The sequence below is a fragment of the Vicia villosa genome, linkage group LG2, assembly GCF_029867415.1.
Source record: "Vicia villosa cultivar HV-30 ecotype Madison, WI linkage group LG2, Vvil1.0, whole genome shotgun sequence".
NCBI classification, from domain to species: domain Eukaryota; kingdom Viridiplantae; phylum Streptophyta; class Magnoliopsida; order Fabales; family Fabaceae; genus Vicia; species Vicia villosa.
This window is the reverse complement of record NC_081181.1, coordinates 205,825,538-205,850,283: the sequence shown is the minus strand read 5'-3', so window position 1 is coordinate 205,850,283 and position 24,746 is coordinate 205,825,538. Positions and strand designations below refer to the sequence as shown.

The 24,746-nt window shown below is 30.9% G+C and overlaps 1 protein-coding gene across 4 annotated transcripts; it reads right to left on the bottom strand.

The window, feature by feature from the left end:
- Positions 1–1,585: 1,585 nt before the first annotated feature.
- On the bottom strand, positions 1,586–4,936 carry LOC131653685 (calcium/calmodulin-regulated receptor-like kinase 1). Of its 4 annotated transcripts, none has more exons than XM_058923945.1 (8): positions 4,547–4,716; positions 3,688–4,066; positions 3,104–3,257; positions 2,897–3,023; positions 2,723–2,808; positions 2,567–2,638; positions 2,261–2,461; positions 1,586–2,186 (listed from the first exon to the last, which is right to left on the bottom strand). In XM_058923945.1, the coding sequence occupies exons 2-8, from the start codon at positions 3,999–4,001 to the stop codon at positions 1,842–1,844; spliced, it is 1,299 nt and encodes a 432-aa protein (XP_058779928.1). In that variant the 5' UTR covers positions 4,002–4,066; positions 4,547–4,716; the 3' UTR covers positions 1,586–1,841. The 4 variants fall into 4 exon arrangements, with proteins under 4 accessions (XP_058779928.1, XP_058779926.1, XP_058779927.1 ...); XM_058923943.1 differs by lacking the exon at positions 4,547–4,716 and adding an exon at positions 4,218–4,512; XM_058923944.1 differs by lacking the exon at positions 4,547–4,716 and adding an exon at positions 4,238–4,512.
- Positions 4,937–24,746: the final 19,810 nt, after the last annotated feature.

Sequence of the window (24,746 nt, the reverse complement as noted above, 5' to 3'; positions counted from 1 at the left end):
TGAACAACATATTCACGGGGCTCACATTTTAAATGAATCCAAGTCAAATAATTTTGGAACCTGTCTATGCACGAGCGACGGGGGAAGTCCTGATAGTCAATAGAGAGAGGAAGCCCATAAGAAACGTAACAAAACATGGAGTGGACCCCTAGAGTATAGGACTTTACCAACACAAAGCAATCCCAGAAATTATCTCAGCTCTCAAGACAAGGGCAGATACATACACACATATAATCAATAAATTACTATTTTTTTTCTTAAAATCCTTAAACGCAGATTCTCCAATTTCAACACTACAACTTTAACTTGAAATTCATGCCCTGACCTTATTACAATTCTTCTCCGTACGACATTAGTGCTCAAATTAAAGATAATTAAGTATACTTTTCAAATTCCAAAAAATAATCTATAACACCATTACGAAATAAAAGATATGATCAGTTTTATGACACATGTGTCATATGAATTTTGAAATTCACCTTTATAATATTGAGTAATAAACATTGTAATGAAATGTCAAACAACCCATAAACTAATGTTTTGGGATTTCTAAAGAACTAACTTATTTGCTTAAATTAATCATCTAACTAATTTGCACTAGTATTTCATTTGCATAGCTAAGTTCTAAAAGGAACTCGCTAATTGAGTTGTTGCAAGGAAAATATCTAGTTCCAATTCTAAAGTCTCTCCCTCCGATCAATCTTCAAGCAAATTTTATACTTGGATCCTTTCAACTCCCGATCTCAAGTATTAACAAAGTCTTGATAGTTAAATGCACATACATACTACCAAATTGAATATGTGGAATTTTGAATCATCACTTGTAACTTATTCTAGTCAACAACTTCGATAAAAACATTTAAAAATCTCACATTTGTTTCCTTTACTACAAGAGGGTCTTGAAGGATGATACTAATAACACATGCAAAATTCAAAATTTTGATATTTTGAAAATTTAGAATTTAGGATTTTGATACAAACGAAAAAAATGCGTAAAACGAAAAAACTAAGATTTCCATTATAATGAGTCAAATTTATCGATTAAGTTTCATAGTTGAATTGTGATTTTTGATTAAAATTTGTAGTATAAAAATTTTGACCATAGAAAAGAGGAGAGTTAGGTTGAGAAGAAAAAAATAATAATAAAAATTGATTTTGATTTTGATTCAAATGATAGTAATTCTTTATGTTCTATTGTGCTTATGCATTTTTTTTTATCACCTTGTGCTTATGCATTTAATTACAACAAGGCCACTCAAAATTCCTTACTTACGATAACACTTATGTAACTCCTTATTAATTAATTCAATTTTAATCTATTAATGAAATTAGGTCGTTACATATGCCTTTTGATAAATTTATATTTTGTTAAGATAAATTCTTTCTAAATTTGAAACAGCAAATCCTTGTTAACTCTTACATATGTTAAGTTAAATTCTTTTTACAGTTGAAACATGAAATCCTTGTTAACTCCTAGATATGTTGAACTATGAATCAATAGTGTAAACTTTTTTGCATTTTCATTTAATCATGTACCACTTTGACACCATTCTAAAATATAAAATAATTGCATAAAAGAATTTTAAAATATTAAGTGATAACTATTTTTTACTCAATCAATTTCATTCATGAAAAGTAATAATATACAAATTTTGGAGTTTCTGTTCTGCAAAACAACAGAACTGAGACAAGACAATGAAACAATAAAAGAAGAAAAAAAAAAGAATGTTACACAAAACTACAGAAAATGATGTGAGGCATCATCAAATCACTCAAATCCTAATTTTTCTAGTTAAGGTCATATTCATATGCAAAGCCAAAAAGGAAAGAAAACAATATTGTCACAAATCATACGTGTCAGTTGTACTATCTATAGATTCATCTCTTCTGTGGTGGTCAGTAGTAACAGAATCCTTATTTTCCGCCTCATCGATATCCATTGCAACTTCATCTGCCGTCTCCGAAAGCGAATTCTTGTGATGATGATTCCTCTGGTGCCTTGCTTTAAGGATCCGAGTCAGTACTTGAACTATGTCCCTCATTGATGGACGCTTCCTCGGGGCGCGGTTGATGCATTTGTATGCGAGTGCTGCTACTTCGTTTAACTCTTGGAAATCGCATTTTCCTTCGAGCTTTGAATCAACTATCTCCTCCCAACCAACTTTCCCTTCCGTGTTCATCGCCGCCTATTCATTCATCAATAGTATTCATAAGAACAAATATAGATCGTTAGATTAAGAGGAGGGGAGAAAGATCTTACGAGTTCAACATATTCCATTAGACCCTGCTGAGGATTTCGTCCGGCTATGAGTTCAAAGAGTAGCACTCCGAAACTGTATACATCACTTTTCTTTGTGAATGTCCCTGACGATATATACTCGGGATCAAGATAGCCGAAGGTACCGCGAATAGCTGCATGTTTGTCCACCATCTCTTCTCTTGAAAGTCCAAAATCAGCAACCTGTTCGATTCAGAATCAATACGAGCATAAGAAGCATCATAACCAACACTAAATGATTATAGAAATAAGTCAATCCAAATACAGCGATGATCAACAAGGACATACCCGTGCTCGCATCGACTGATCCAAGAGAATATTGTTAGATTTGATGTCGCGGTGGATGACAGGAGGAACGGCCTGTAGTGACAATAACAAATACAATTGTAACTAAATATACAAAACCGGATTATCTAAGCGAGCGCATATCACATGGTAACTTACCCCATCATGAAGATACTCCAAGCCTCTTGCTACATCTAACGCTATATGAACCCTCAAATCCCATCCCAGATTCCCATTCTCTTCACCTAAATATAAACACAAGTTTATGCGCTCCATTTATCATCGCAAACACAAGTTGAATTCGAAAGAAATAAAAAAATATCAATAACTTACTGTACAAGTGGGAAGCCAAGTTGCCTTTACTCATGTAGACATAAACAAGCATATGTTGACCCTTTTCTGCACAATATCCAACCAAATTCACCAAGTTTCTGTGGTGCAACCTTCCCAACAACATAACCTAACAAAAAGTTAAATATGATCAAACTACTCTACTCTAGAAAAGTATAATGCTAAATGATTATCGGTAAACATCTTTACCTCGGTGTGAAATTCTTTCTCCCCTTGTTTAGAATTTGTTGCAAGAACTTTCACCGCAACAGTCTCACCGGTAGACATTTGAGCTTTATATACAAGACCAAATGCACCTTGTCCTATCAGTGTTGTGAAATTATATGTCGCCTTTTGTAAGTCCCTGAAATATAAACATCAGAGTTAAAACCATAAGCGAAGAAATACTTGCCACCTTAATTCGCAAATTATCATACGCACATATCGGTTTCGGTTGAATATGGAAGGACAAACATACATGAGTCAAAATTCTAGAAAATATCAAATAGTACTTATTTCAACAAGTGTAATGATGCTGTTATAATGAACCATTTCATAAAGGGAGGCTCAGTACGCGCGCACGAGGATTCGATCTAGAGGATAGGTTTATCAGTCTTACCGCGTAAGGGAAAGCTGTTTCTAAAGCTTGAACCCGAAGCCTTCATATTCCGAATAAAAATAAGAACTTAATTCATATACACCAACAACGAATCGAAATTAAACTCTAAGAATAAATAGAAAGCTAATTATACTTCAGTTTCAAGGCATGTAAATGGACCCAAAAAAAACCTTACTTGTATGAATATTCAAGTATTCCAGATGCAGAAACCATGTTACTCTTCTTGAAACCATCAATCCAAAAATTCATGCCATTTCTCCCAGACCTAACAGGAGATTCAGGAGCTAAGGTTGAATCTGATAAAATAGTACAAGAATCAGCACCATTAGCGCGAATCGGTATCGTAGCCGCCCTCCGAGAACTACTATTCCCTATCTGTGATCTCTTCCTATGATATCTAAAACAGATCAATGCAGAAATAGCCAAAACAACTCCAATCACAACACCAATAGAAATCCCAATAATTAACCCTGTAGATTCCTCTTTCATCTCTCCTTCTTTTTCTATTCCTTGTTCATCACATCATCCAAATCCATTTACATACCTCCCAAAAACTGCAAAAAATTCAAAGTTAAAAAAAAAACATTGAATTTGAACAAGTCAATTTCAAACTCATTCAAGAGTTTGTTTACAACACTTGAGGTTGAAAAAATCAAACTTTTACAATGACATCACTGTGATGAAAATTGAATTAGAATAATTTACCATTATCATCAATCACCAACCTAAAAGTCAAATTCAACAAAAGAACACAATTACAAAGAAAGATCCAGAAAATCCAATAAAGCTTGAAACTTGATTAGTTTTTCTATTCATGTAATGCAAAAGAGTGTAGAAGAAGAGAAAATCAAGATCAGAATGATGAGAAAAAGAAAGAGAGAAAAAAAGTTCAACCCATTAATGAAATCACAACTGAAAATAAGAAAAATTCTTTTTTTTTTCTTTTCCACTTTTCTTTAATTCTACTCAGCTTTAATTCTCAGCAACTGAAAAAGGGTATAAGAGAATTTTATTTAAATTAAAAAAAAACATACTTTGATGAATTAAGGAGGCAGAAACAGACACAAAACAGCGTTTGAAGGAACATAAGAAGACAGATCAAAAGATTGACAGAAAAAATAATGGTTGACCAAAAGAGAAACACGTTCTGTGAAAACTATGTAACGTGCGTGCACGAGAAAATTGATAACAGAAGAAAAACAAAACTTACCAGTTTATATAGTAAAGTGAAGTGAAAACAGTTACTTGTTTTTTTGAGTGCGTTAAAAACACGTTGAAATGAAAGAGAGAAGTGATGAAGAAGAATGAAAAAAATGGGGAGAGAAATTTGGAGTGAGAGTGTAAGTAAGAAGAAAGAAGAGAGAGAAAGAGAAAGAGAAAGAGAAAGAGAGAGGGTAACAACAAAAGAACAAAAGTGTGTTATGTATTTTACTGGACAAACTCCAGCCAGACAAGAATTAAGAAAACAAAAGAGCATGATAGAAAAGTAGCCGCTAAAATAATTTTTTAGTATATGATAAAAAGGAAAAGTATTAAAAAGATCAAATATAGAAATATTATTATGGAAATTGTGTTTCCATTTTTTTAAAATTTAAATTTTGTTTTTTTTAACACATGTTTTTTCTATTTTCCAAATTCTTGTTCAATGCTTTAAGGATCTAAGAAGATATTTGAAAAAAAATAGTTGTTTTTTATGGTGATTTTCTGTTATACTACGAGGTGATTGTTCATGCAACGATAAATTCTTTATATATTTAGGATCATTGTAAAGTATTGAAATTTACAAATATTTTTTTTTATAGAAACAAATTTAATATATTTTATTCATCAAATTACAAAGTTCAATACAAGGAGGTATCATATTAAAGAATTTACACCTAATTCAAGAATTGGCAGCCTTAGCTAACGTATGGACAACCGAATTCGTTTGACGTTTAATAAACATTACCTCAAAGTTCGAAAATAAACATAACAAATTCTGAATAGACTTAATGATAAAACTAAATTCAGAGGAGCCGACATGTTTAGCTTGGATAGAATTGACAACAAATTGACAATCAATTTCAAAGGTAACATGAGAGAATTGGGAGGAGATAGCATGCAAGATTGCTTCCTTCAAAGCAATGACTTCGGCTTCAAGGACAGAAAAAAGACCCACGTCCCACGAAACACCTGCTCTAAAGAATCTCCCAAAATGATCCCTAAAGCACCACCCTCTATTATTACTACCACGAACATTATTAAAACCTGCATCAACATTGCACTTCACCTGATTAACCATAGACGGAGTCCAAACAACTGAATTATTATTAGAATCGCAAACCATATGCTCCTCTCTACCTAAAAACTAATCATACCAATTGTGATAGGCTTGTAAACCAATTCTTATAGCATCTTCTCGAACATCTTACCAAACCACATTATTCCTACTTCTCCAAAAAACCTCAAACAAGACCGCAAATCTACCCGCATCCCTACAGTCCTCACAACTACAAATATTATGCGCTTATAAAGTGGGTCTATAATATCCCGTAGTGAAGATATCTAGAAAATTTTCATATTGAATATTAAAGATTAGTGATGGAACTATTTGAGAGCTAGATGATGGTTATGTTGGCATTACCATTCCATAAAAATTTTATATATTTAATTTTAGTGATTCAATTGAAATTATTGTTACAAATCCATATCCTGATCTAATTAATAATTACAAAGATTCTAATCATCTTCAAAGTAGAATAATTTTGGCTTCAACCATAGAGGTTGTAGATGAAATCACTGATTACATCACAAAACTCATTTCAGATACTTCATTGCTTACACACTCTTAATATTCCAACATGCTATATAAAGGAGAAGAAAAGAAATATTTAAGTAGTGATTCAATTGATCGATATGAATTTACTGACTATGATACATTTGAGCACATTACACAAGAATTTTTGAATTATCTAAAAATATCTGGTCTGTATTGCTTAATGGAACACCCTTAAATCTCGAAAACATTTTTTATAAAAAATAAACAATTATTTCTCCAAAACAGGTGTTACACATACTTAACAAACATACTCTTTCAAAATAAAACAAAAAACAACAGCAGAACTCAACTTCAAACATACTTTAAAATTGTCTCGATGAAATAAAATATTTGATTAAATAAATAATCCAAAACAGTGACATCATAACAACAAATAAAATGTCTCAATCCCAATGTTACAAATCAGAACACCATCAACAACTAAATAACGCAGAAAAAGCAGTAAATAAATGAAGAGGCCTCGGAGAGTACAAAACACCACAAACAAGCAAACAAACAAAAAGGAGGTGAGAATAACTTCGCAAATGTTATCGGTGTAGAAAACACCAATGACAATTTTCAAATAACAATAACATCAATTATCATTCTCATACAATAATTTACAACAACAACAATCACAATGCAAATGTATGATGCAATATACTCTTCCTCCAAGATGCACGTGGTACCAAGTTTTTGGATGTCAGAGTTATATTACTGAATTATCTATGTCACTGATTCTTCTCTAAATCGTGTTCTTTTCTGAACATGAGACCGTCATTGGTTCCTCTTTAATCGCGACCACGTTTACCTATCTGTGATATACATGAATGCATGAATCATAGTAATAACAATTTCAACCCATATTCAAACAACAATTAACATCTTATTTTACACTCAACAACAAATAATACTCGTATCTCATACTCAGCAAGGTTCCTATCTATATCCACAATTTTGCCAATGTAAGGCTAGCTCTGTAATTCCTCGCTAAATTACTCAACTCAACATATTATATAATTACAATTCAAATATTCATCAATAGAGAAAAATATATTATTACTCATTTTAGCCCATCACCGGGGTCGTAAAACAACTAACATAAGTGCTTAACAAGACTATCATCAGGGTAAAAATATTATTACTCAAATATGTTCACCTACATGGTAGAAATTATTATACATTCTACTCAATATTACTCATCAACAGGGGAACAATAATATTCTACAATCCTCATAATTAATGTTGGCGCAACAATCGGGGAAGGATTGAGCGAGGAACATTCTTAATTTTCTGGGACTTTCCTTTGAGCAACACACCTTTGTGGGAAACAAACCACTTGTCCATCTAAAACTTTAAGGTGATAGGTGAGTGGGTTCTCCCACTTATAAATGCTCAAGTCACCATATTTCCATCCAATGTGGGACGGTTTCCCCATACTCACACTTGTTATATTCTCAAAACTCCCCCTCAAGTGTGAGTCCATAATGATCTCCCTCAAGTGGAAGCTCTCTTTTCCACATACACTTGTACTGTTGTTGACTCTCTTCTACGAGATATTCTTACCCACATGCAGGACGCTTATCCATGAGTCCACGTGGAGATACTTTCAATACAAGTAAGCCGATCCCTTTTTCAAACCAAGGGCTATGATACCATTTGTTAGCGCAACAATCAAGACAGGGTCAAGCGAGGAACACACCTTTGTGGGAGACACATCACTTGTCCACCTAAAACCTTAAGGTGATAGGTGGGTGGTTTCTCCCACTTATAAATGCTCAAGTCACCTTATTTCTATCAAATGTGGGACTATTTCCCCATACTCACACTTATTATATTCTCAACAATTAACAAGGTCAACTCATAACCCTTCAGATAACTCAATTGGGTTAGAAAGCTCTTCAGTCGATACCTCAAAGGATTTTGCCCAAATCCTTTATGAGCACAAACACAATAATTGTGAAGAAGAAGATATGGGTAAAGATCTCTCACTATCCGAGTGCCTAAACACCCATATGTAAAGAGTTTCCCCACTTTACCTCTAAATTGTGATAGATGAAAACCTTTGACCTTTTGGAAATTTTCCTCTTTCTCCAAGTTCCTCATAGATCCGCCTCTATCTCTCTGCCACTTTTCTGATTTTTGCACGCAGATTACAGAAGTCTCAACACTTTATCTATTTATTCTAACCTAATATCTCAATTACTCCTCTCACCCCTCAACTCTTCTCATACCCTCACTAAACATCTATTTCTATTATTTTGTTTTTAATTCAAATAATATTTTTAATTAATTATTTTAATAATTATCTAATCATCCTAATAACTCAATTATCTCAATTAAAATAATAATTCTATTATTCTCACTAAATCTCACCACACCCTTAGCTCTTTATTCAAAACACCTATATCTCTCTAATTTTAAATAAAATTCTATTTTTTCAAACTCTAAAATATCTCTAATTTCCTTAATATTTCTAATATCTAATTAAATTAAATAAAATATGGGAAGCTTTTGTGCCTATCTTAATGAAGGGAATTCTGTTTCAGCACAACTGCTGGCTGCTGTTATTGCTATAGAGCAAGCAAAGGAAAGAAATTGGTCTAAATTATGGATCGAAACGGACTGCTCCTTAGTGGTGAAAACTTTTACTAACCCTAACCTTGTCCCTTGGTACATTAAATCTCGTTGGCTTCATTGTCGTGCGTACTGATCGGTCACCAATTCTACATACTTTCCGTTAATTATTTGGTAAAAAATCTCTCATTTCGGTAACACTTTAGTTTAGCTTTTTATCGTTTTAACTTAGTTATTTCGTATTTTGCAAATTCGTTCTTGTTTGATTTTTATTTATAATTAGATGCTTTTGATACCTTGGTTTGGTAGTTGTTTGTGATTTCAAATGCAATTGAGGCGCACCAAAAGAAGTAGACGGAAAAATTCCATAAAGTCGTGATTTTCCAAGACATCCCGTGTCAAGAAAAGATGAAAAAATGAAGAAAAAGAAGAAAAAAATAAGTGACACGGGCGCCCGTGTCAATTGACACGGCCATGTCAATGTTGCTGATGGAAAACATGGAAGCAAAATAGTGAACAGAAGCTGACACGGGCACCCGTGTCAATTGGCACGCCCGTGTCAATTTGGCTGGGCAAAAAGGGATGAAAGGCGTGTGAGGCAGAAGCTGACACGGGCGCCCGTGTCAATTGACACGGCCGTGTCAGCAGTTCCGGGCAGATTTTCAGCTTTTTCAGTTTTTGCAATTTTTGACTCATTAAAGGCGTTTTTGACATTCTGCATCACCAAAGAACATCATAACACTATTTAGACCTAGTTTTTGGAAGGCATTAGGATTATCTTAGATCATATTGGAGATTTCTACGAGGGAGAAAAGAACAATCAAGGGTTTGGAAAAGGGAGATCATCAAGAGTGGAAGCAATTGAAGATTGAAGCAATCCTCATCTCTTATAATGTTTACAATTATCTTTGTTGATTTCTTAATTACTATGAGTAGCTAAACATATTTATGTTAAGGGGATGTCCCTGAATCGCTTTTATGTAATGAATTGAGTACCGTTGTTTTACGAATTTGAAGTTTCTATGAATTTAGTTTATTTTCAAAGTATCTCATGCTTCATTCTATTGGAAAATATTATGTTGATTTACGGTTAAGGTTAGGTCAGAAAAACCACCTTAACGCTTTTTGAATAATAACACTACCGGTAAACCGCTTAGGAATAAGGATTTGACGGTATTGATCATCTATTCTTGTTTTTTTACAAGGTTCTTGGTGCAACAATTTAGTTGTTAAGGAATTGAAACTGAATTTTAGTGCCAAATAGATTTTCCGCTAAGGAATTAGGGAAAATTAACATTGAGAATTGATACTAAATCATATAGACAACTCTTTCGTAAGATAGCGGTTACGTGAATTACAAGGCGGTTCATACATCTACCTTAGCATATCTTCTCATATTTGTACCAAGTCAACTTTTATTTATTATTACTTTTAAAGATAGTCTTTTTAACTAAATCAAACCAACAAAACCCACACCTGATGATCTTTTGTTCACTTGAATTATAATTCTCACTTATATTGCCACAGCAGTCCTCGAGATCGATACTTGGATAATCTCCACTTTAATAACTACATCGGTAGAAAGTAGCACACTTGCTATTTTCCGATCACGTACACTCTTCATATGGACTTCATGATTACGCACACGTTCCGTGAAGCCAATTTTTGCGCCGGTTTCTTGGCTAACCTTGGGTTCCAAACTAAGACCTTCACTTGGTTTGATAATTTACATTTTGGTTTGTACAAGAATTTTTTACTTGATAAGCAAGGCATTCCTAGATTTAGGCTTTGTAATTAATGGGCCTTGCTTTCTTTTTGTCCTTGTAATCCTTTTCTTTTAATGAAATCTTCCTTTGTTTAAAAAAATAATAAAAAATAATATAAATTCAATTAAAATTTGATAACTAAAGTTGGAGTGTTAAACCTAATCATTCTATCAAAATGAAAATAGAAACAACCACTATGTTATTGACAGCATCGTCTATATCCCTAGAATGTCTATGTCTCCTTCACAATTACATGATCATTCTAACTAGTGAGATAACAATTCTAAGTTATTGTTTCTTTGCTATGACAATTAAAAAAATATTAAGGTCAATCATTAAACAATGTTAATTTATACTTTTCAAAAAATATTTTTAGTCATGAACAACTTTATGTCGCAATCTCACGAGTCTAAAGAATGTCTACAAATATTAATTGATAACAAGGATAAACAAAGCATGACTACTCCAACTAATACAACTAATATTGTTTTCAAAGACGTTTTCCATAATATTTGATAGGTTAATATATAAATATAATCTTATATTAAATTTTTATATACCATATGAGTTATATCTTCTTGACAATTTTAATTGTTTTTGTAGGTACATTGATTATGTTTGCTCATATATCCAATGTTAAAATACAAGGAAAAACCTTTAAAGGCAAATTTTTAAAGTTGGACATTTTATTGTAGTACACTTCATTTCATTGTTCTCTCATCTTTTATGAATTTATGATGTGTATCCAACATTACATTTTGCACTAATTATTTTAACACAGTTCAATTTAAATTATCATTGCTAATTACAAATTCATTTCATCATCTCATTTATAAAGCTGCATCTTAATACTTTATATGTCTAACAAAATTGACATACCACCCGTGTGGAAGCATAAATTCTACTAGTGATCCATAAAAAATATTTTTAATATATATTATCTACAAAATAATACTCCTTTTTTATCCAATTATAAAATTATTTTAGAACTTTTGTTGGTTTTTAATGCTTTATTTATCCTAATTATAATTTTTTTTAAAAGTTGTTCTAAATTATAAATGGATATTCAATTCAAATAAAGTAATAATATTTACTTTTCATCATATTTATTATTATTTATTACTCTCTCTTTTAAAACTCTTTACCATTCTTTATTTCAATCAACACCATTAATAAATATTATAGTAAATTATTTCACTTTTTTCCCTCTTTCATGCAAACTTAATTACATTTTTAAACGATATGAAATAACACAATGTGATATAATTTAGAATAAAAGAATTATAATTTTATTTACAAATTAAATATACTTATTATCATTCTTTTTTTAAATACACCTCTTATTAATACTATTAAATAAAAAAAGATGATAAAAGAAAGAAAGTGAAAAACCTAATAATTTACAATAACAATCGTGATGTTGTTCGGTATTTTTCCAGTTTCTTTGTCTTGTATAATTCTTTATAAAGGAGACTTTTATAAGTTGTTTAGTTATTTTAATATAATTTGATAAATTAAAAAACTATTAATTTGAATAAATAATCAAATTAATCTGTCTCGGCAAGTCGCTCTCAAATGTACATCTCTAACTCTATAAATATTTAAATTTAGCCATTGCCCGAGTCAAAATTTTCTTAGTTATTTTTTCCATTTTGTCTAATCTTCTCCTCAAATATTCTTTATTTTACTTTCATATCTTTTATGTTCGTCACTATTGTTTAATCCTAAACACATTAACATATTAGTATAACAAGAATCCTAAATTCCTAAATTTATATTTTATTGTTGTTTATACAAGACTTACTCCCTCTGGTCTCATTTATAAGCAAAAATTTAATTTTTAGATTCATTCAACAATCAATGTATTTAGTCTATTATTAGACTAAATACATTGATTGTTGAATGAATCTAAAAATTAAATGTTTGCTTATAATTGAGACCGGAGGGAGTATTTAATATAAATGGGATAAAGATAGAGACCCATTTGACATTTAGTGGTCAAACACATGAGTTAAATGGATGAATGTGTTTCTCTTGTTGTTCATACGCGTATAAACTTATTTGATAAAATTTGTGTAAAGATATGGACTAATTTGTCACTTTGGGATCTAATACAAAGAATTAAATTGATGAACATATTTAATGGGTTGTTCATACATGTGGTATTATTTATAGAACTAGTAAGAAATCCGTGCATACAAACGTTCTGTTACACGCATTTGGATATATCATTTATTTTAAATAAAATATTAAAAAAGAAAAAAATATTTAGATAAATAATTGATTATTCGTATATAAAAATATTTAGATCAATAATAGATTTTTCACCGTACCATTTTTGGATAAAAAACATTCGATCATAAATACCTTTCTCGTATATAAAAATATTATATCAATAATAATTTTTTTCTTGTATACAGACTTCAATTTTGTTTAAATATCATTTACACAAATATTTGGATCAATAGTAAATTTCGTATATAAAAATATTTAGATCAATAGTAGATTTTTTCCCGTATACCATTTTTGAATAAAAAATATTTGAATCATAAATAACATTTTCCGTAAAGAATAATTTTTTTTACGTATATAAATATTATTTTTGTTTAGGTATCATTTACAAAAATATTTAGATCAATATTAAGTTTTTGTATATAAAAATATTTAGATCAATAACAAATTTTTTCCCGTATACCATTTTTTGATAAAAAATATTTGATCATAATTTTCATTTCTCATATATTAAAATATTAAGAACAATAATAGATTTTTTTCCCGTATACAAATATCATTTTTGTTTAGGTATTACTTACAAAAATATTTGGATCAATAGTAAATTTTGTATATAAAAATATTTAAATTAATAGTAGATTTTTTCCAGTATAACCATAAATAATAGATTTTTTTCCGTATTCAAATATTATTTTCGTTTAGGTATTATTTACAAAAATATTTGATCAATATTAAATTTTTGTATATAAAAATATTTATATCAATAATAGATTTTTTTTTTCGTATATAATTTTTTGATAAAAAATATTTGATCATAAATACCATTTCTCATATATAAAAATATTTAGATCAATAATAGATTTTTTCCCGTATACAGACTTCATTATTGTTAAGGTATCATTTACAAAAAATATTTGGATCAATAGTAAATTTCGTATATAAAAATATTTAATTAATAGTAGATTTTTTCCAGTATACTATTTTTAAATAAAAAGTATTTGGATCATAAATATCATTTTTTCGTAAATAATAGATTTTTTTCTGTATACAAATATTATTTTTTTTAGGTATCATTTACAAAAATATTTCGATCAATATTAAATTTTCGTATTTAAAAATATTTAGATCAATAATAGATTTATTTCGGTATACGATTTTTTGATCAAAAATATTTGATCATGAATACCATTTCTCATATATAAAAATAGTTAGATCAATAATAAATTTTTTTTCCCGCATACAGACTTCATTTTTGTTTAGGTATCATTTACAAAAATATTTGGATCAATAGTAAATTTTGTATATAAAAATATTTAAATTAATAATAGATTTTTTCCGTATACCATTTTTGAATAAACAATATTTGGATCATAAATACCATTTTCGTAAATAATAGATTTTTTTCCATATAAAAATATTATTTTTGTTTAGGTATCATTTACAAAAATATTTGGATCAATATTAAATTTTCGTATATAAAAATATTTAGATCAATAATAATTTTTGTGGTCTATGCCATTTTTGAATAAAAAATATTTGGATCATAAATAATATTTTTCGTATATAAAAATATAAATCTATAATAGATTTTTTTCTGTATAAAGATTTCACTTTTGTTTAGGTATCATTTTTAAAAATATTTGGATCAATAATAAATTTCGTATATAAAAATATTTAGATCTATAGTAGATTTTTTTTCCTGTATACCATTTTTGAATTAAAAATATTTGGATCATAAATACCATATTTTGTAAATAATATTTTTTTCGTATACAAATATTAGTTTTGTTTATGTATCATTTACAAAAATATTTGGATCAATATTAAATTTTGGTATATAAAAATATTTAGATCAATAATAGATTTTTTGAATAAACTTTTCCCATAAACCATTTTTGAATAAAAAATATTTGGATCATAAATACCATTTTTCATATATAAAAATATATAGATCAATAATACATTTTTTTGTAGAAGAAGGAAGTGAGAATGTGATGAAAGAGAAAAAAAATAGAGAATGAAGAGAGATTTGATAAGTTTGATAAAATATGAGGGTTGTATTATTTTAATAATAAAATTAAGAACTTTATTGTACAAAGATCAAATAAAGATAATTTTAATGTGGTGGTAAAAAAACAAATAAGGATATTATAAACTTTTTCAAAACCATTAATTTTCTTATATTATAGATAGATTTGGATAAAAATCCACACTAATTTGAGAGAAAATAGTGAAATAAAGAGACTAATTTGATAGAAATTTATACCCATACTTTAAATGTGTCATTCAATACCAAATGAGTCATTTGTGCACCCCCTATTTCTTCATATCAACCTTGACAACATCTCTAAATAACATTGTTATTATGCTTTAATTTAGTTGTTATTGACATGTTATACCTTTTGGATGTAAACAACATATTTGCCTTTAACTTATGAATGAGTTTACTGTTTTGAATGTTATTTTGGATGTAAATGGTATTTTCATGCCATTAACTTATTATTGATCTTTGTATTTTATATGTTTTGTGGATGCAATCGTCTTCATATTTTTGATGTTATATTCGATACAATTGTCTTCATATTGGATGTTTGATTAATTTTGAATGTAATATTAGATAATTAGTGCAGTTAGAAACTTGAATATGTTGATAGATTATTTTGATTAAATTTTTATTTGTTAAAACTTTATGCATTTAACATTCATAAATACAAGAAATACATTTATCAGTTCAATCGTTATATTTGACCATTATTTATTTTCAAATTTTTTTTTTACTACAAGTTTTATCAAATAAGTTCCTAAGATAGATAACATGACAATCAACATGTGTGAAATATAAGAAAACAAATATTTAAGGGCAAATTGCACTCACCACCCTTGAGTTATGTTGAAATGTCAATCACACCCCCTCTATTTTAAAACTCAACACTGACTTCCCCTACTTAATTTTTACCATACACTAACCTCCCTTTATTTCAATTTTAATGATTTAATAAGATAAATCTCTCTTAACACCATTTACCTCTGTTAAAACAGAAGAGGTTCCCTTCCACTTTCCTTTATTTTCTTCAAGGTTTCACTAAACAATACAAACATCCCCTCTAATTTTGAATAAACACTCCCCTCAAATTATGATTGTTAACACCTTTAGCATATAAAAAAAAATCCTGCACATGATTTTTGAAGTTCTTAAAATTATTTAACACTAATAGCTAAAAGTCTACAAAAATTCAAATATAAATTAGATACTAGTAATAATTAGAAGCCGAAATAAATATAAATATGAAGATCTGTATGCTAGAAAAATTCAACTAAGAGATATGAGTGGTCAAGTGTCATCTATGGAGAGTTTGGCCACATAGAAACTAAAAGTTCTAAAATTCATGGAAGGTTTGAGAAGTCTATAGAAGTAAAATGAAAATTTTTCTCTAATTTTTATTTTTTTACTTTATAGCTCTTTGGTTCCTAGGGAAAAGGGGTCCTATTAATCCAGAGTCGTGAACTGAGGTATGAATACTGGTCAAACATTGTTCTCACCAGAAATCGAACTCGGTATTCTCCAAGTGTCATCCTTTGCAGAAGCTCCTTTACCACTGTAGTCCAAGTATTTGGTTTAATTTTTGTATATATTTAATCCTTAAAGTTTGAGATATTAGAATGATGATATTTGCATCAATTCTTATATTTATATATATATATATATATATATATATATATATATATATATATATATATATATATATATATATATATTTAATCATTAAAGTTTGAGATATTATAATGATGATATTTGCATCTTTTATTGTCTTTTCACGAGTAAAATAAGAATTAACACTAAAAATTACTTTGATAAAAAAAACACTAAAGATTAGTGAGGTCAAGACTTGAAGAAACAAGACAACATCAATTCACTACAACATGAGATGCTGGAAGCTGTCTGATTGATCTTGGGAAGGGATCACATATGCTTATTTTCCCACGAGGGTGTACATGTCCAGCAGGCGATCTAACGTGTCATTCACTTCTAGTCAGTGGTTGTTAAACCTTATGAATGACCTATAACAATTTCCCACAAGCCCCTGCCTCTCTTCTGTAGGACACAGGCTATATCGTGCTCACTTTAATGACCGGACAATGCTCAGGCCAAGCGAAAAAGTTGTGATATGACGTCATCATTGTGAGGAACTTGCACCTTTAATTCGATTTTTACCCTAGGTGTCTTTTCGATGAAGGGCCCTTTAACCCATATCTTTCCACTTGCTTTGCCATGATGACCTTCAAGGGTTAGAGTACATGAGTATCTTTTGGGAGAATATGGACCATTGGTAGTGCTTACTTCCTTCCCTACGGTAAGATATCGCACGACCTTTCACGATAGCTCTAAAGGATTTCCTACTCATTGCTTTTATTCTTTTGTCATTCGTGTTCTACACAATATACAATCCTTCTTCATTGGCGTGTTGTGTTACCTTTTACCGTAAAGTGTCAATTCATGGAAGTGGTACCCATCATGCGACGAAGAGCAAAGAAAGATATTTTAGATGTCATGGTAGATACTAAAATTTCTATAACTACTTTTACTTTTGCTCTAGAGGGTAACCTTGACATGGTTTTCCTTGAAGTGGGTCCTTCGTCTGACAACGGCATACTGACTCCAGAAAAATATAAAAGGATGTGTAGCGAGTATGGTGGTGTTTATGGGTAATTCCACTAAATCAAATTACAAATTTAAGTTCATTTAATGGATTAAATTCAAAAAAAAAAATCCTAAGGTCATTTTGTGCAAAATAGTTTGATAACATGTGTTTGTGCTTAGATATTTTATGTTCACTATTATAGATAACTAAATAGGAAATCAAATAAGAATAGTGAAGAAGTAAAATGAACGAGAAACAAAAAGACAATGATTAAATAAAATGCTTTGATTGAAGAATTAGAAAAAGGTACGCAAATTCATACATTTCTCACACTCTTTTCTCTGTGACTTAGATATTCGAGTTCTATAGAGAATACATATGAAATTTGCATACCCTTATTACATGAATGATATTGACTTGTATACTAAGTACAAAAATAACTGTTGATAACAGTTATTTCTCTAGAACTCGACATGTATCCTTTTACGTGGGCTTCTATTTCCTGATTGAAATTTTTCTCTTAAGGGAACATATGTTGGACCAACTGCCTAAGCCAATGTTTTCAACATCTTATACCAGAATTTGATAGATAATATAAAACAATATGATAAATATTAAAACAATAAAGAACACAAGAGAATTGGTAATCCAGTTTGGTGAAACCACACCTACGTTTGGAGGGCACTCTGCCTAAGAAAAAAATCCACTATTTCGAATTAGTACAATTAGTCTAAATGATGAAATTTTTCCATCTGAATTACGAAACTTTGATTTCCTATTTGCACTATAAGGATACCTAGGCACGAGATTGCAAAATCTTGGCGAGCACAATAATAAAAAAAATCCAAAACCCCCTTTATTTCATTCCCTCTTTCACACATAATAAATATTGCAAGTAAACATCACACTAATATTCGATCGTAAGACTAACTAAATTGGTACCATTGAGTACAATGAATGTGAGGGGTGATAATACCCTCCCCTTGCATAACCGACTCCCGAACCCTAATTTGGTTGTGATGGCCATACTAATACTACCTCCGTTCCTTTTTATAAGAGACAAGTCATTTTTTAGGTTCATTGAATAACTAATGTATTTGGTCTCTTTATAGACTAGATACATTGATTATTCAATGAATCTAAAAAGTGAATTTTCTCTTATAAAAAGGAACGGAGGTAGTATTTCTTTAGTGGATTTTCTTGATATTTTCTCATTCCTTTTGGAATAAATAAAATTTGGTGGAAACTCTGTTATATTTTTGAGCGTGCAAATGCTTGAACTTTCTTCGCGTCGCGACAGTTGGCGACTCTGTTGGGGAAAATCCCTAAAAGATATTCCAACCTAGTTTAGTTATTCTTGTGACGTTGTTAGGTTTATTTACTTGCTTCTTTACTGCCTTTATCTTATGGTTTATCATCCATCGGGGTTGAAATAGTTTGGTTATTGGAACTTTGTGAGGAAAGACTCTACACCAAGTTCGAGAGACACTTAAGATAAGATGGTGGTTTAGTATTAAAATTGCTTGACGTAGAGTCAAGTGGGAGGTGTTAATACCCCGCCTAGAGTAGGTCCTTTGAGAAGACGTTATTGATTGAGTAAGTTATTTACTTGAGTGATGATGTTTTCAATTTGGATCCATGACTCTAGGGACCTGTAGAAAAACCCTAAAAAACAATGACTTTTAGGAATGGTGGTTTCGCACTCAACTTGTGTAACGTAACAATTATTGTTGGGTTAGTGCGAAAACCTCACTCAGAGTAGGCTCCATTTGAAATGATGTTGGCTAGCAAGTTATTTGCCTAGATGACTGAATTTTTTAAAAAAGTCCATGACTTTGAGAACCGTGTCTAGAACCTTTTCAAAAAAAGAGAACCTTAAAGCTACTTGTCGCGGCGTGAAAAATACATGAGCGTACCACATGCTCCAAATATAGAAGTCTCCCCCGATATTTATTTTTTCCAAAGGAATAAGAAAAGGTCGAATAAAACCCACAAGAGAAAAGAAACATGGTCATTACCAAGAGAGAGTTCAAGAGTTGATTATGCAAGGGAAAGGTATTAGCACCCCCTCACATCCATCATACTCGATGGGAACGATTTAGTTAGTGTATGTTCGTGTACTAGAGTGAAAGTTGCAATCTTCTACTTAGTGATCGAGAAAGGAGAATGAAGAAGAGTTTTGGTTTGTTAGTTTATTGAGCCCGCCAAGATCTTGCGATCTCATGCCTACGTATCTTCTCAGTGCAATGGAGAAGTCAATGCTCCGTAGTTCTAAAAAAATCCAAGTTTTTTTGGTTGTTTTTAGAAGAATGATGTATTAGACATTTCAAATGTTTGAACTTCGACTTTTTTTGATCGTTCGGGGAGACTAAGTCTTTGTGTTCATTTCGTATTGAAACGGCTAAGACATATTCGTTTGTGAAAAAGAGTTTGAAGTCGCACAAGGGCGAAAGAAGTTTGATGAGTTGAGTTGTTTTTATAGAACACAAGTGTTGAAAGGCTAAGGTGTGCTCCTCATATTTAAACACTTAGGGAAAGATTATACATGCATCTAACTCTCCTGTTTAATCCTTTTTATGAAAAGAAAAGTGAGATGACTTTAATCCTAACCTCCATGCGTACTTTATCTCCAAAGGCTTTCACGTCGCAATCCTCTCTTGAACGTCTCTAACGTAAATCCCCAAATCAATCCACAATCTTGGAGGACAAACTCCGAGGTTTTTCCGAATGAAGACCACTAAAAATCTCAACCCAATATGATCGGCTACACACGAACCTAATCGGACCTTATCATGCCTTCACCTAACTGACAATCCAACAAAAGATGATTATGTGTGATTTGTCAAGTATGTAGACATAGGACGGAGGATGAAGAAGATAAAAAATGCAGGCTAATTTTATGGTATCACCAAGTTGGAATGAAGCATTTATAGTTTTGGTAGTTTGGTGGCAAATAGGTAGATTTCGGAATAAAAAATCACTTAAAATTTGACCCATTTAACAACATGTGTCGGCGGCCTGAACGATGGATGTGCCAGCACATGATGTTGATTTTGACTGCATGTGCCAACTCAAAAGAGACAAAGCTTGCAGGCTTATTTAGGACACTTTATGTCCTGACCTGAGTTATGTATGTGTCGACACGTGGAGCTTGAAATTCCAGGATGTGCCGACCTAAAAGAGACATGTGTCGACCTGAATGAGATAAAGCCTACGTGCTTTAAAACTGAGTTACATGTGTCGGCCTGAAGAGAGGATGTGCCAACACATGTAATGCATTTTTTAGTAGAAAGTGATTTTCATGGTATTGGACAACTTTGTAGTGATTTTTGATGATTCATAAGACCTCTGAATACAAGGGATCAACACATAAATTGAACTACCATCAAATATGCTGAAATGTGAAGTTTCCTTGTTTTGACATCATATAAAACGTCTCATGGTGAAGTTGCACTCACAGTCAGTTCTTCAATCTCCTTTTTTCGGGCTTTTTGAGCATCTCCCATAAGTTTCTTCTTAGCTTGCTTTTGAGATGCCTTTTCTATATCCGATGAAGTTATCTTTCTTTTCCATTTCTTAATAGGTACATCAACGAATCTATCATGTACATTTTCCATGGTCATAGTAACTCCGGTCTCCTTTTGGACCAATAAAATGAACTCCCTTATGGCATCATGATTACCTTCTTTGGTGATCACGGGAAAATTGCTCATATAAGCTATAATTTCATCTCTTTTGATTGAGGTAGGATCATTAATCATTACCAAACTATTCTTCTTTAGAATTTGCATATTGACCAACACATTAGCAGAGAGAATACTTCCATAGCAAACTTCTAAATATTCACCAATGTTGAAAGCTTTTATCAAATCAATCAGTCTACATTGATAGAAGATTCCCGAAAGCAATTTGGCATAGAGAACACTTTTCTTGCGACGTTTCTGACATTCTTATTCATCGTCATGACTAGATTTGAATTAGTTTAGTCAAATTACAAGAAGTTGCAAGCATGCATAAAATTACAATTTTTTTTATCAAACTGTAATATAAATTAATTTTACAAAATAAATTATTAATTTAAGATGTAACAAATAATATCATTAATAATATATCTTTCTTGTCTGCTATTATTTTTTTGAGTTTATTAATAAGAAATATTTATTTTTATATATCTTGATTGTCTTTTATTTATACAAATTAAAAAAACAAATATGGATTATAATAGGTAGTGTAAAAAATAAATATTTTAGCAATGAGTAAAGAAATAAATTTTTAATTAACTTTAGTGAATTTGAAATAATTTATATATTTATTTTATTTCAATAATTTATAAATCTCAATCACACATATTTGATGTTTATTATTAACTTTATTACTTTAATATATCATTAATCAACTTTGTTTTATTATTAAAAAATTATTTTTAATATATTGGTCGTTATTAACCAAACAATAAACTGTCATACATTGTTCATATTACTATTCATATTCATGACAGTTTACCTTAATATTTGTGTCACTATTCACTATTTGTGTCACTATTCACTTACACAACCAAACAATAAACTGTCATACATTGTTCATATTACTATTCATATTCATGACAGTTTACCTTAATATTTGTGTCACTATTCACTATTTGTGTCACTATTCACTAGAAGATGTGAGGTGTGGAGACCGCTAATTTCAAAACTAAGAAGACGCATTGGAAGTTGGCAAAATAGACAACTTTCCATTGGTGGTAGGGTGGTGCTGTTGAATTCTATTTTGTCTAGTATTCCAATCTTCTTCTTTTCTTTCTACAAGGCACCAAAATCTATTATTTCGGAAATTATCGCGATCCAACGATCTTTTCTTTGGGGTGGAGAACAAGATAAGAAGAAGATTAATTGGATTAGTTGGGATAAAGTGTGTTTACCAAAAAAAGAAGGAGGGCTTGGTGTGAAGCATTGTGGGAAGTTCAATTTAGCGCTTCTTAGCAAGTGGAAGTGGCGCATTTTGAACAATGAGAATTCTTTATGGACTAACATTCTTTCTTGCAGGTATGGAGACATTCAAAGAACATTGATAAAGGATACCTTTATTCATCCGAGAAGTAAAGTTTCTCTTTGGTGGCGTGATCTAGTTTCTATTGGGAGAGAAAATTCGGCTACTACTTCAAATTGGTTTAATTCTTCTATCTCTTGCAAACTTGGAACCGGTCTTGTTTTTGAATTTTGGTTTGATGCTTGGCTAGGAACAACGCCTCTTGGTATTTTGTTTCCGGAGTTGCTCTCTTTATCCGAAGCGCCCCATTCGAAGGTGGCGGAGATGGGAAGTTGGAATGGCGAAATTTGGAGTTGGAATTTTGGAACGTTTGGCGAGACCGAGGATGGGACAGCCGCAATGCAATTGAATCAATTAGTAATTCTTCTTGCTCCGGTTCAACCTTGTCGCTTGATAGACGACTCTTTTGTGTGGTGGAGAAATCCTTCCGGTTTCACGGTAAGTAACGCTTATGATACCATTTGGTTACTTGACTTACCGCACCCTCCGTTGGAGAACTCCTTTTCTTCTATTTTCTCTTGTTTATGGAAGACTAAGGTTCCTAGTAGAATTCATCTTTTCGGTTTGAGATTGATTTGGAATAGACTCCCTACAAAAGCGGAGTTGGCGAAGCGGGGAATTTTAGTAGCGGCGCAATTGTTGAAGTGTCCTTTATGTAATCGGGTTGATGAGGATTTAGATCATCTTTTTCTTCATTGTCATTTTGTTAGAACTTGGTGGACCGAATTGTATAGTTGGCTTGGTATAGATGAGGTGCCGTTGATAGAAACAATTTTGGAGCGGCTTTCTTCTTTAGACTCAATTTGTAAGTCTTCTTTCCATATGGAAATAGGTTGGTTCTTTGGTTTGACTTTTTGTTGGGTTGTTTGGAAGTGTAGGAATGCAATCATTTTTGAGGAAATATGTTTGTCATCCTTTGATGGGGTAGGATTATTCAAGTTCATCTCTTGGGAATGGTTTTAGATTTTTTTTAAAGAAAAAGCTAGTTGTTCTTGGCCGTGGTGTGTCGATCCGAGACCTTTTCTTAATTGACTTGTTGGCCCTTTGGATTTTGGGAGGTTGTTTCCATGTGGGTTTGGTTTATTTTTCTTTGTAATCTTGGGTTAAGCACCCTAGTGCTTTTTAATATATCCCTTTGCTTATAAAAAAAAAACAAAATAATGTATTTATTATTTTTGTTTTTAGTGAAGAAGAGAAAAGAAGACAAGGAGAGTATCCAAGGTCCTTTGAACATTGCATTGATATTTGGTTTAAACCCATTATCTAATCTAATCTAATCAAGACTTGATTTTGAACCAATTTTTTATTTCAGCGCTTCATTGATATGCAGTCAACACATCACCCTTGTTGTTGTTGCTAAGTTATTTTATAACTTTAGATTTTCTTTTTGAATAAAATAAACCGTCAATCACTAGTGTTGATTTCATTAACAAATCTTAATTTATTTCTCCTGTTAGATCAAAATCACTCACCAAATTAAATCTCAACCGTTTAGTGGAAGCACAGTCTGTGTCAACTATCAACAATTATCATCCGATCAATGAGTGCCGCTTGATATATTTTGCATATACATAAACCACTTTCAAACATTTCCAGATTAATTGGTAACCATTATTCCCACGCTAAAAAGCATTATATGTTTTAATTTTTCATATATATATATATATATATATATATATATATATATATATATATATATATATATATATATATATATATATATATATATATATATATATATATATATATATATATATATATATATATATATATATGGGATTAATGGATATGCACTGTCTGTGTAAAATTCTTTACACAATCAATGCATCACAAACATTCACATATATTATTTTATAAATAATTAAAATAGAAGTAAAAATTCAATAAATATTTAAGGGCTAGGATTCACTGACAGTATAAAACTACTTTACACTATCAGTATTGTCAATAATTCTTGGCTTCGTACTTTTCTCATTATTATTTCTCGTATATATAAAGGTTACAGGGCTATATCGGTAATTACACTAAATAAATACATTTAAACTAATTCCTATTCACATCCCCCCTCAAATTGATGCTGCTTGTCAATGAGCATCAATTTGCTAACAAGAAACTGATGACGTGGACGCGGAACAGCCTTGGTAAGAATATCTGCAATCTGCAACTGAGTACTGAC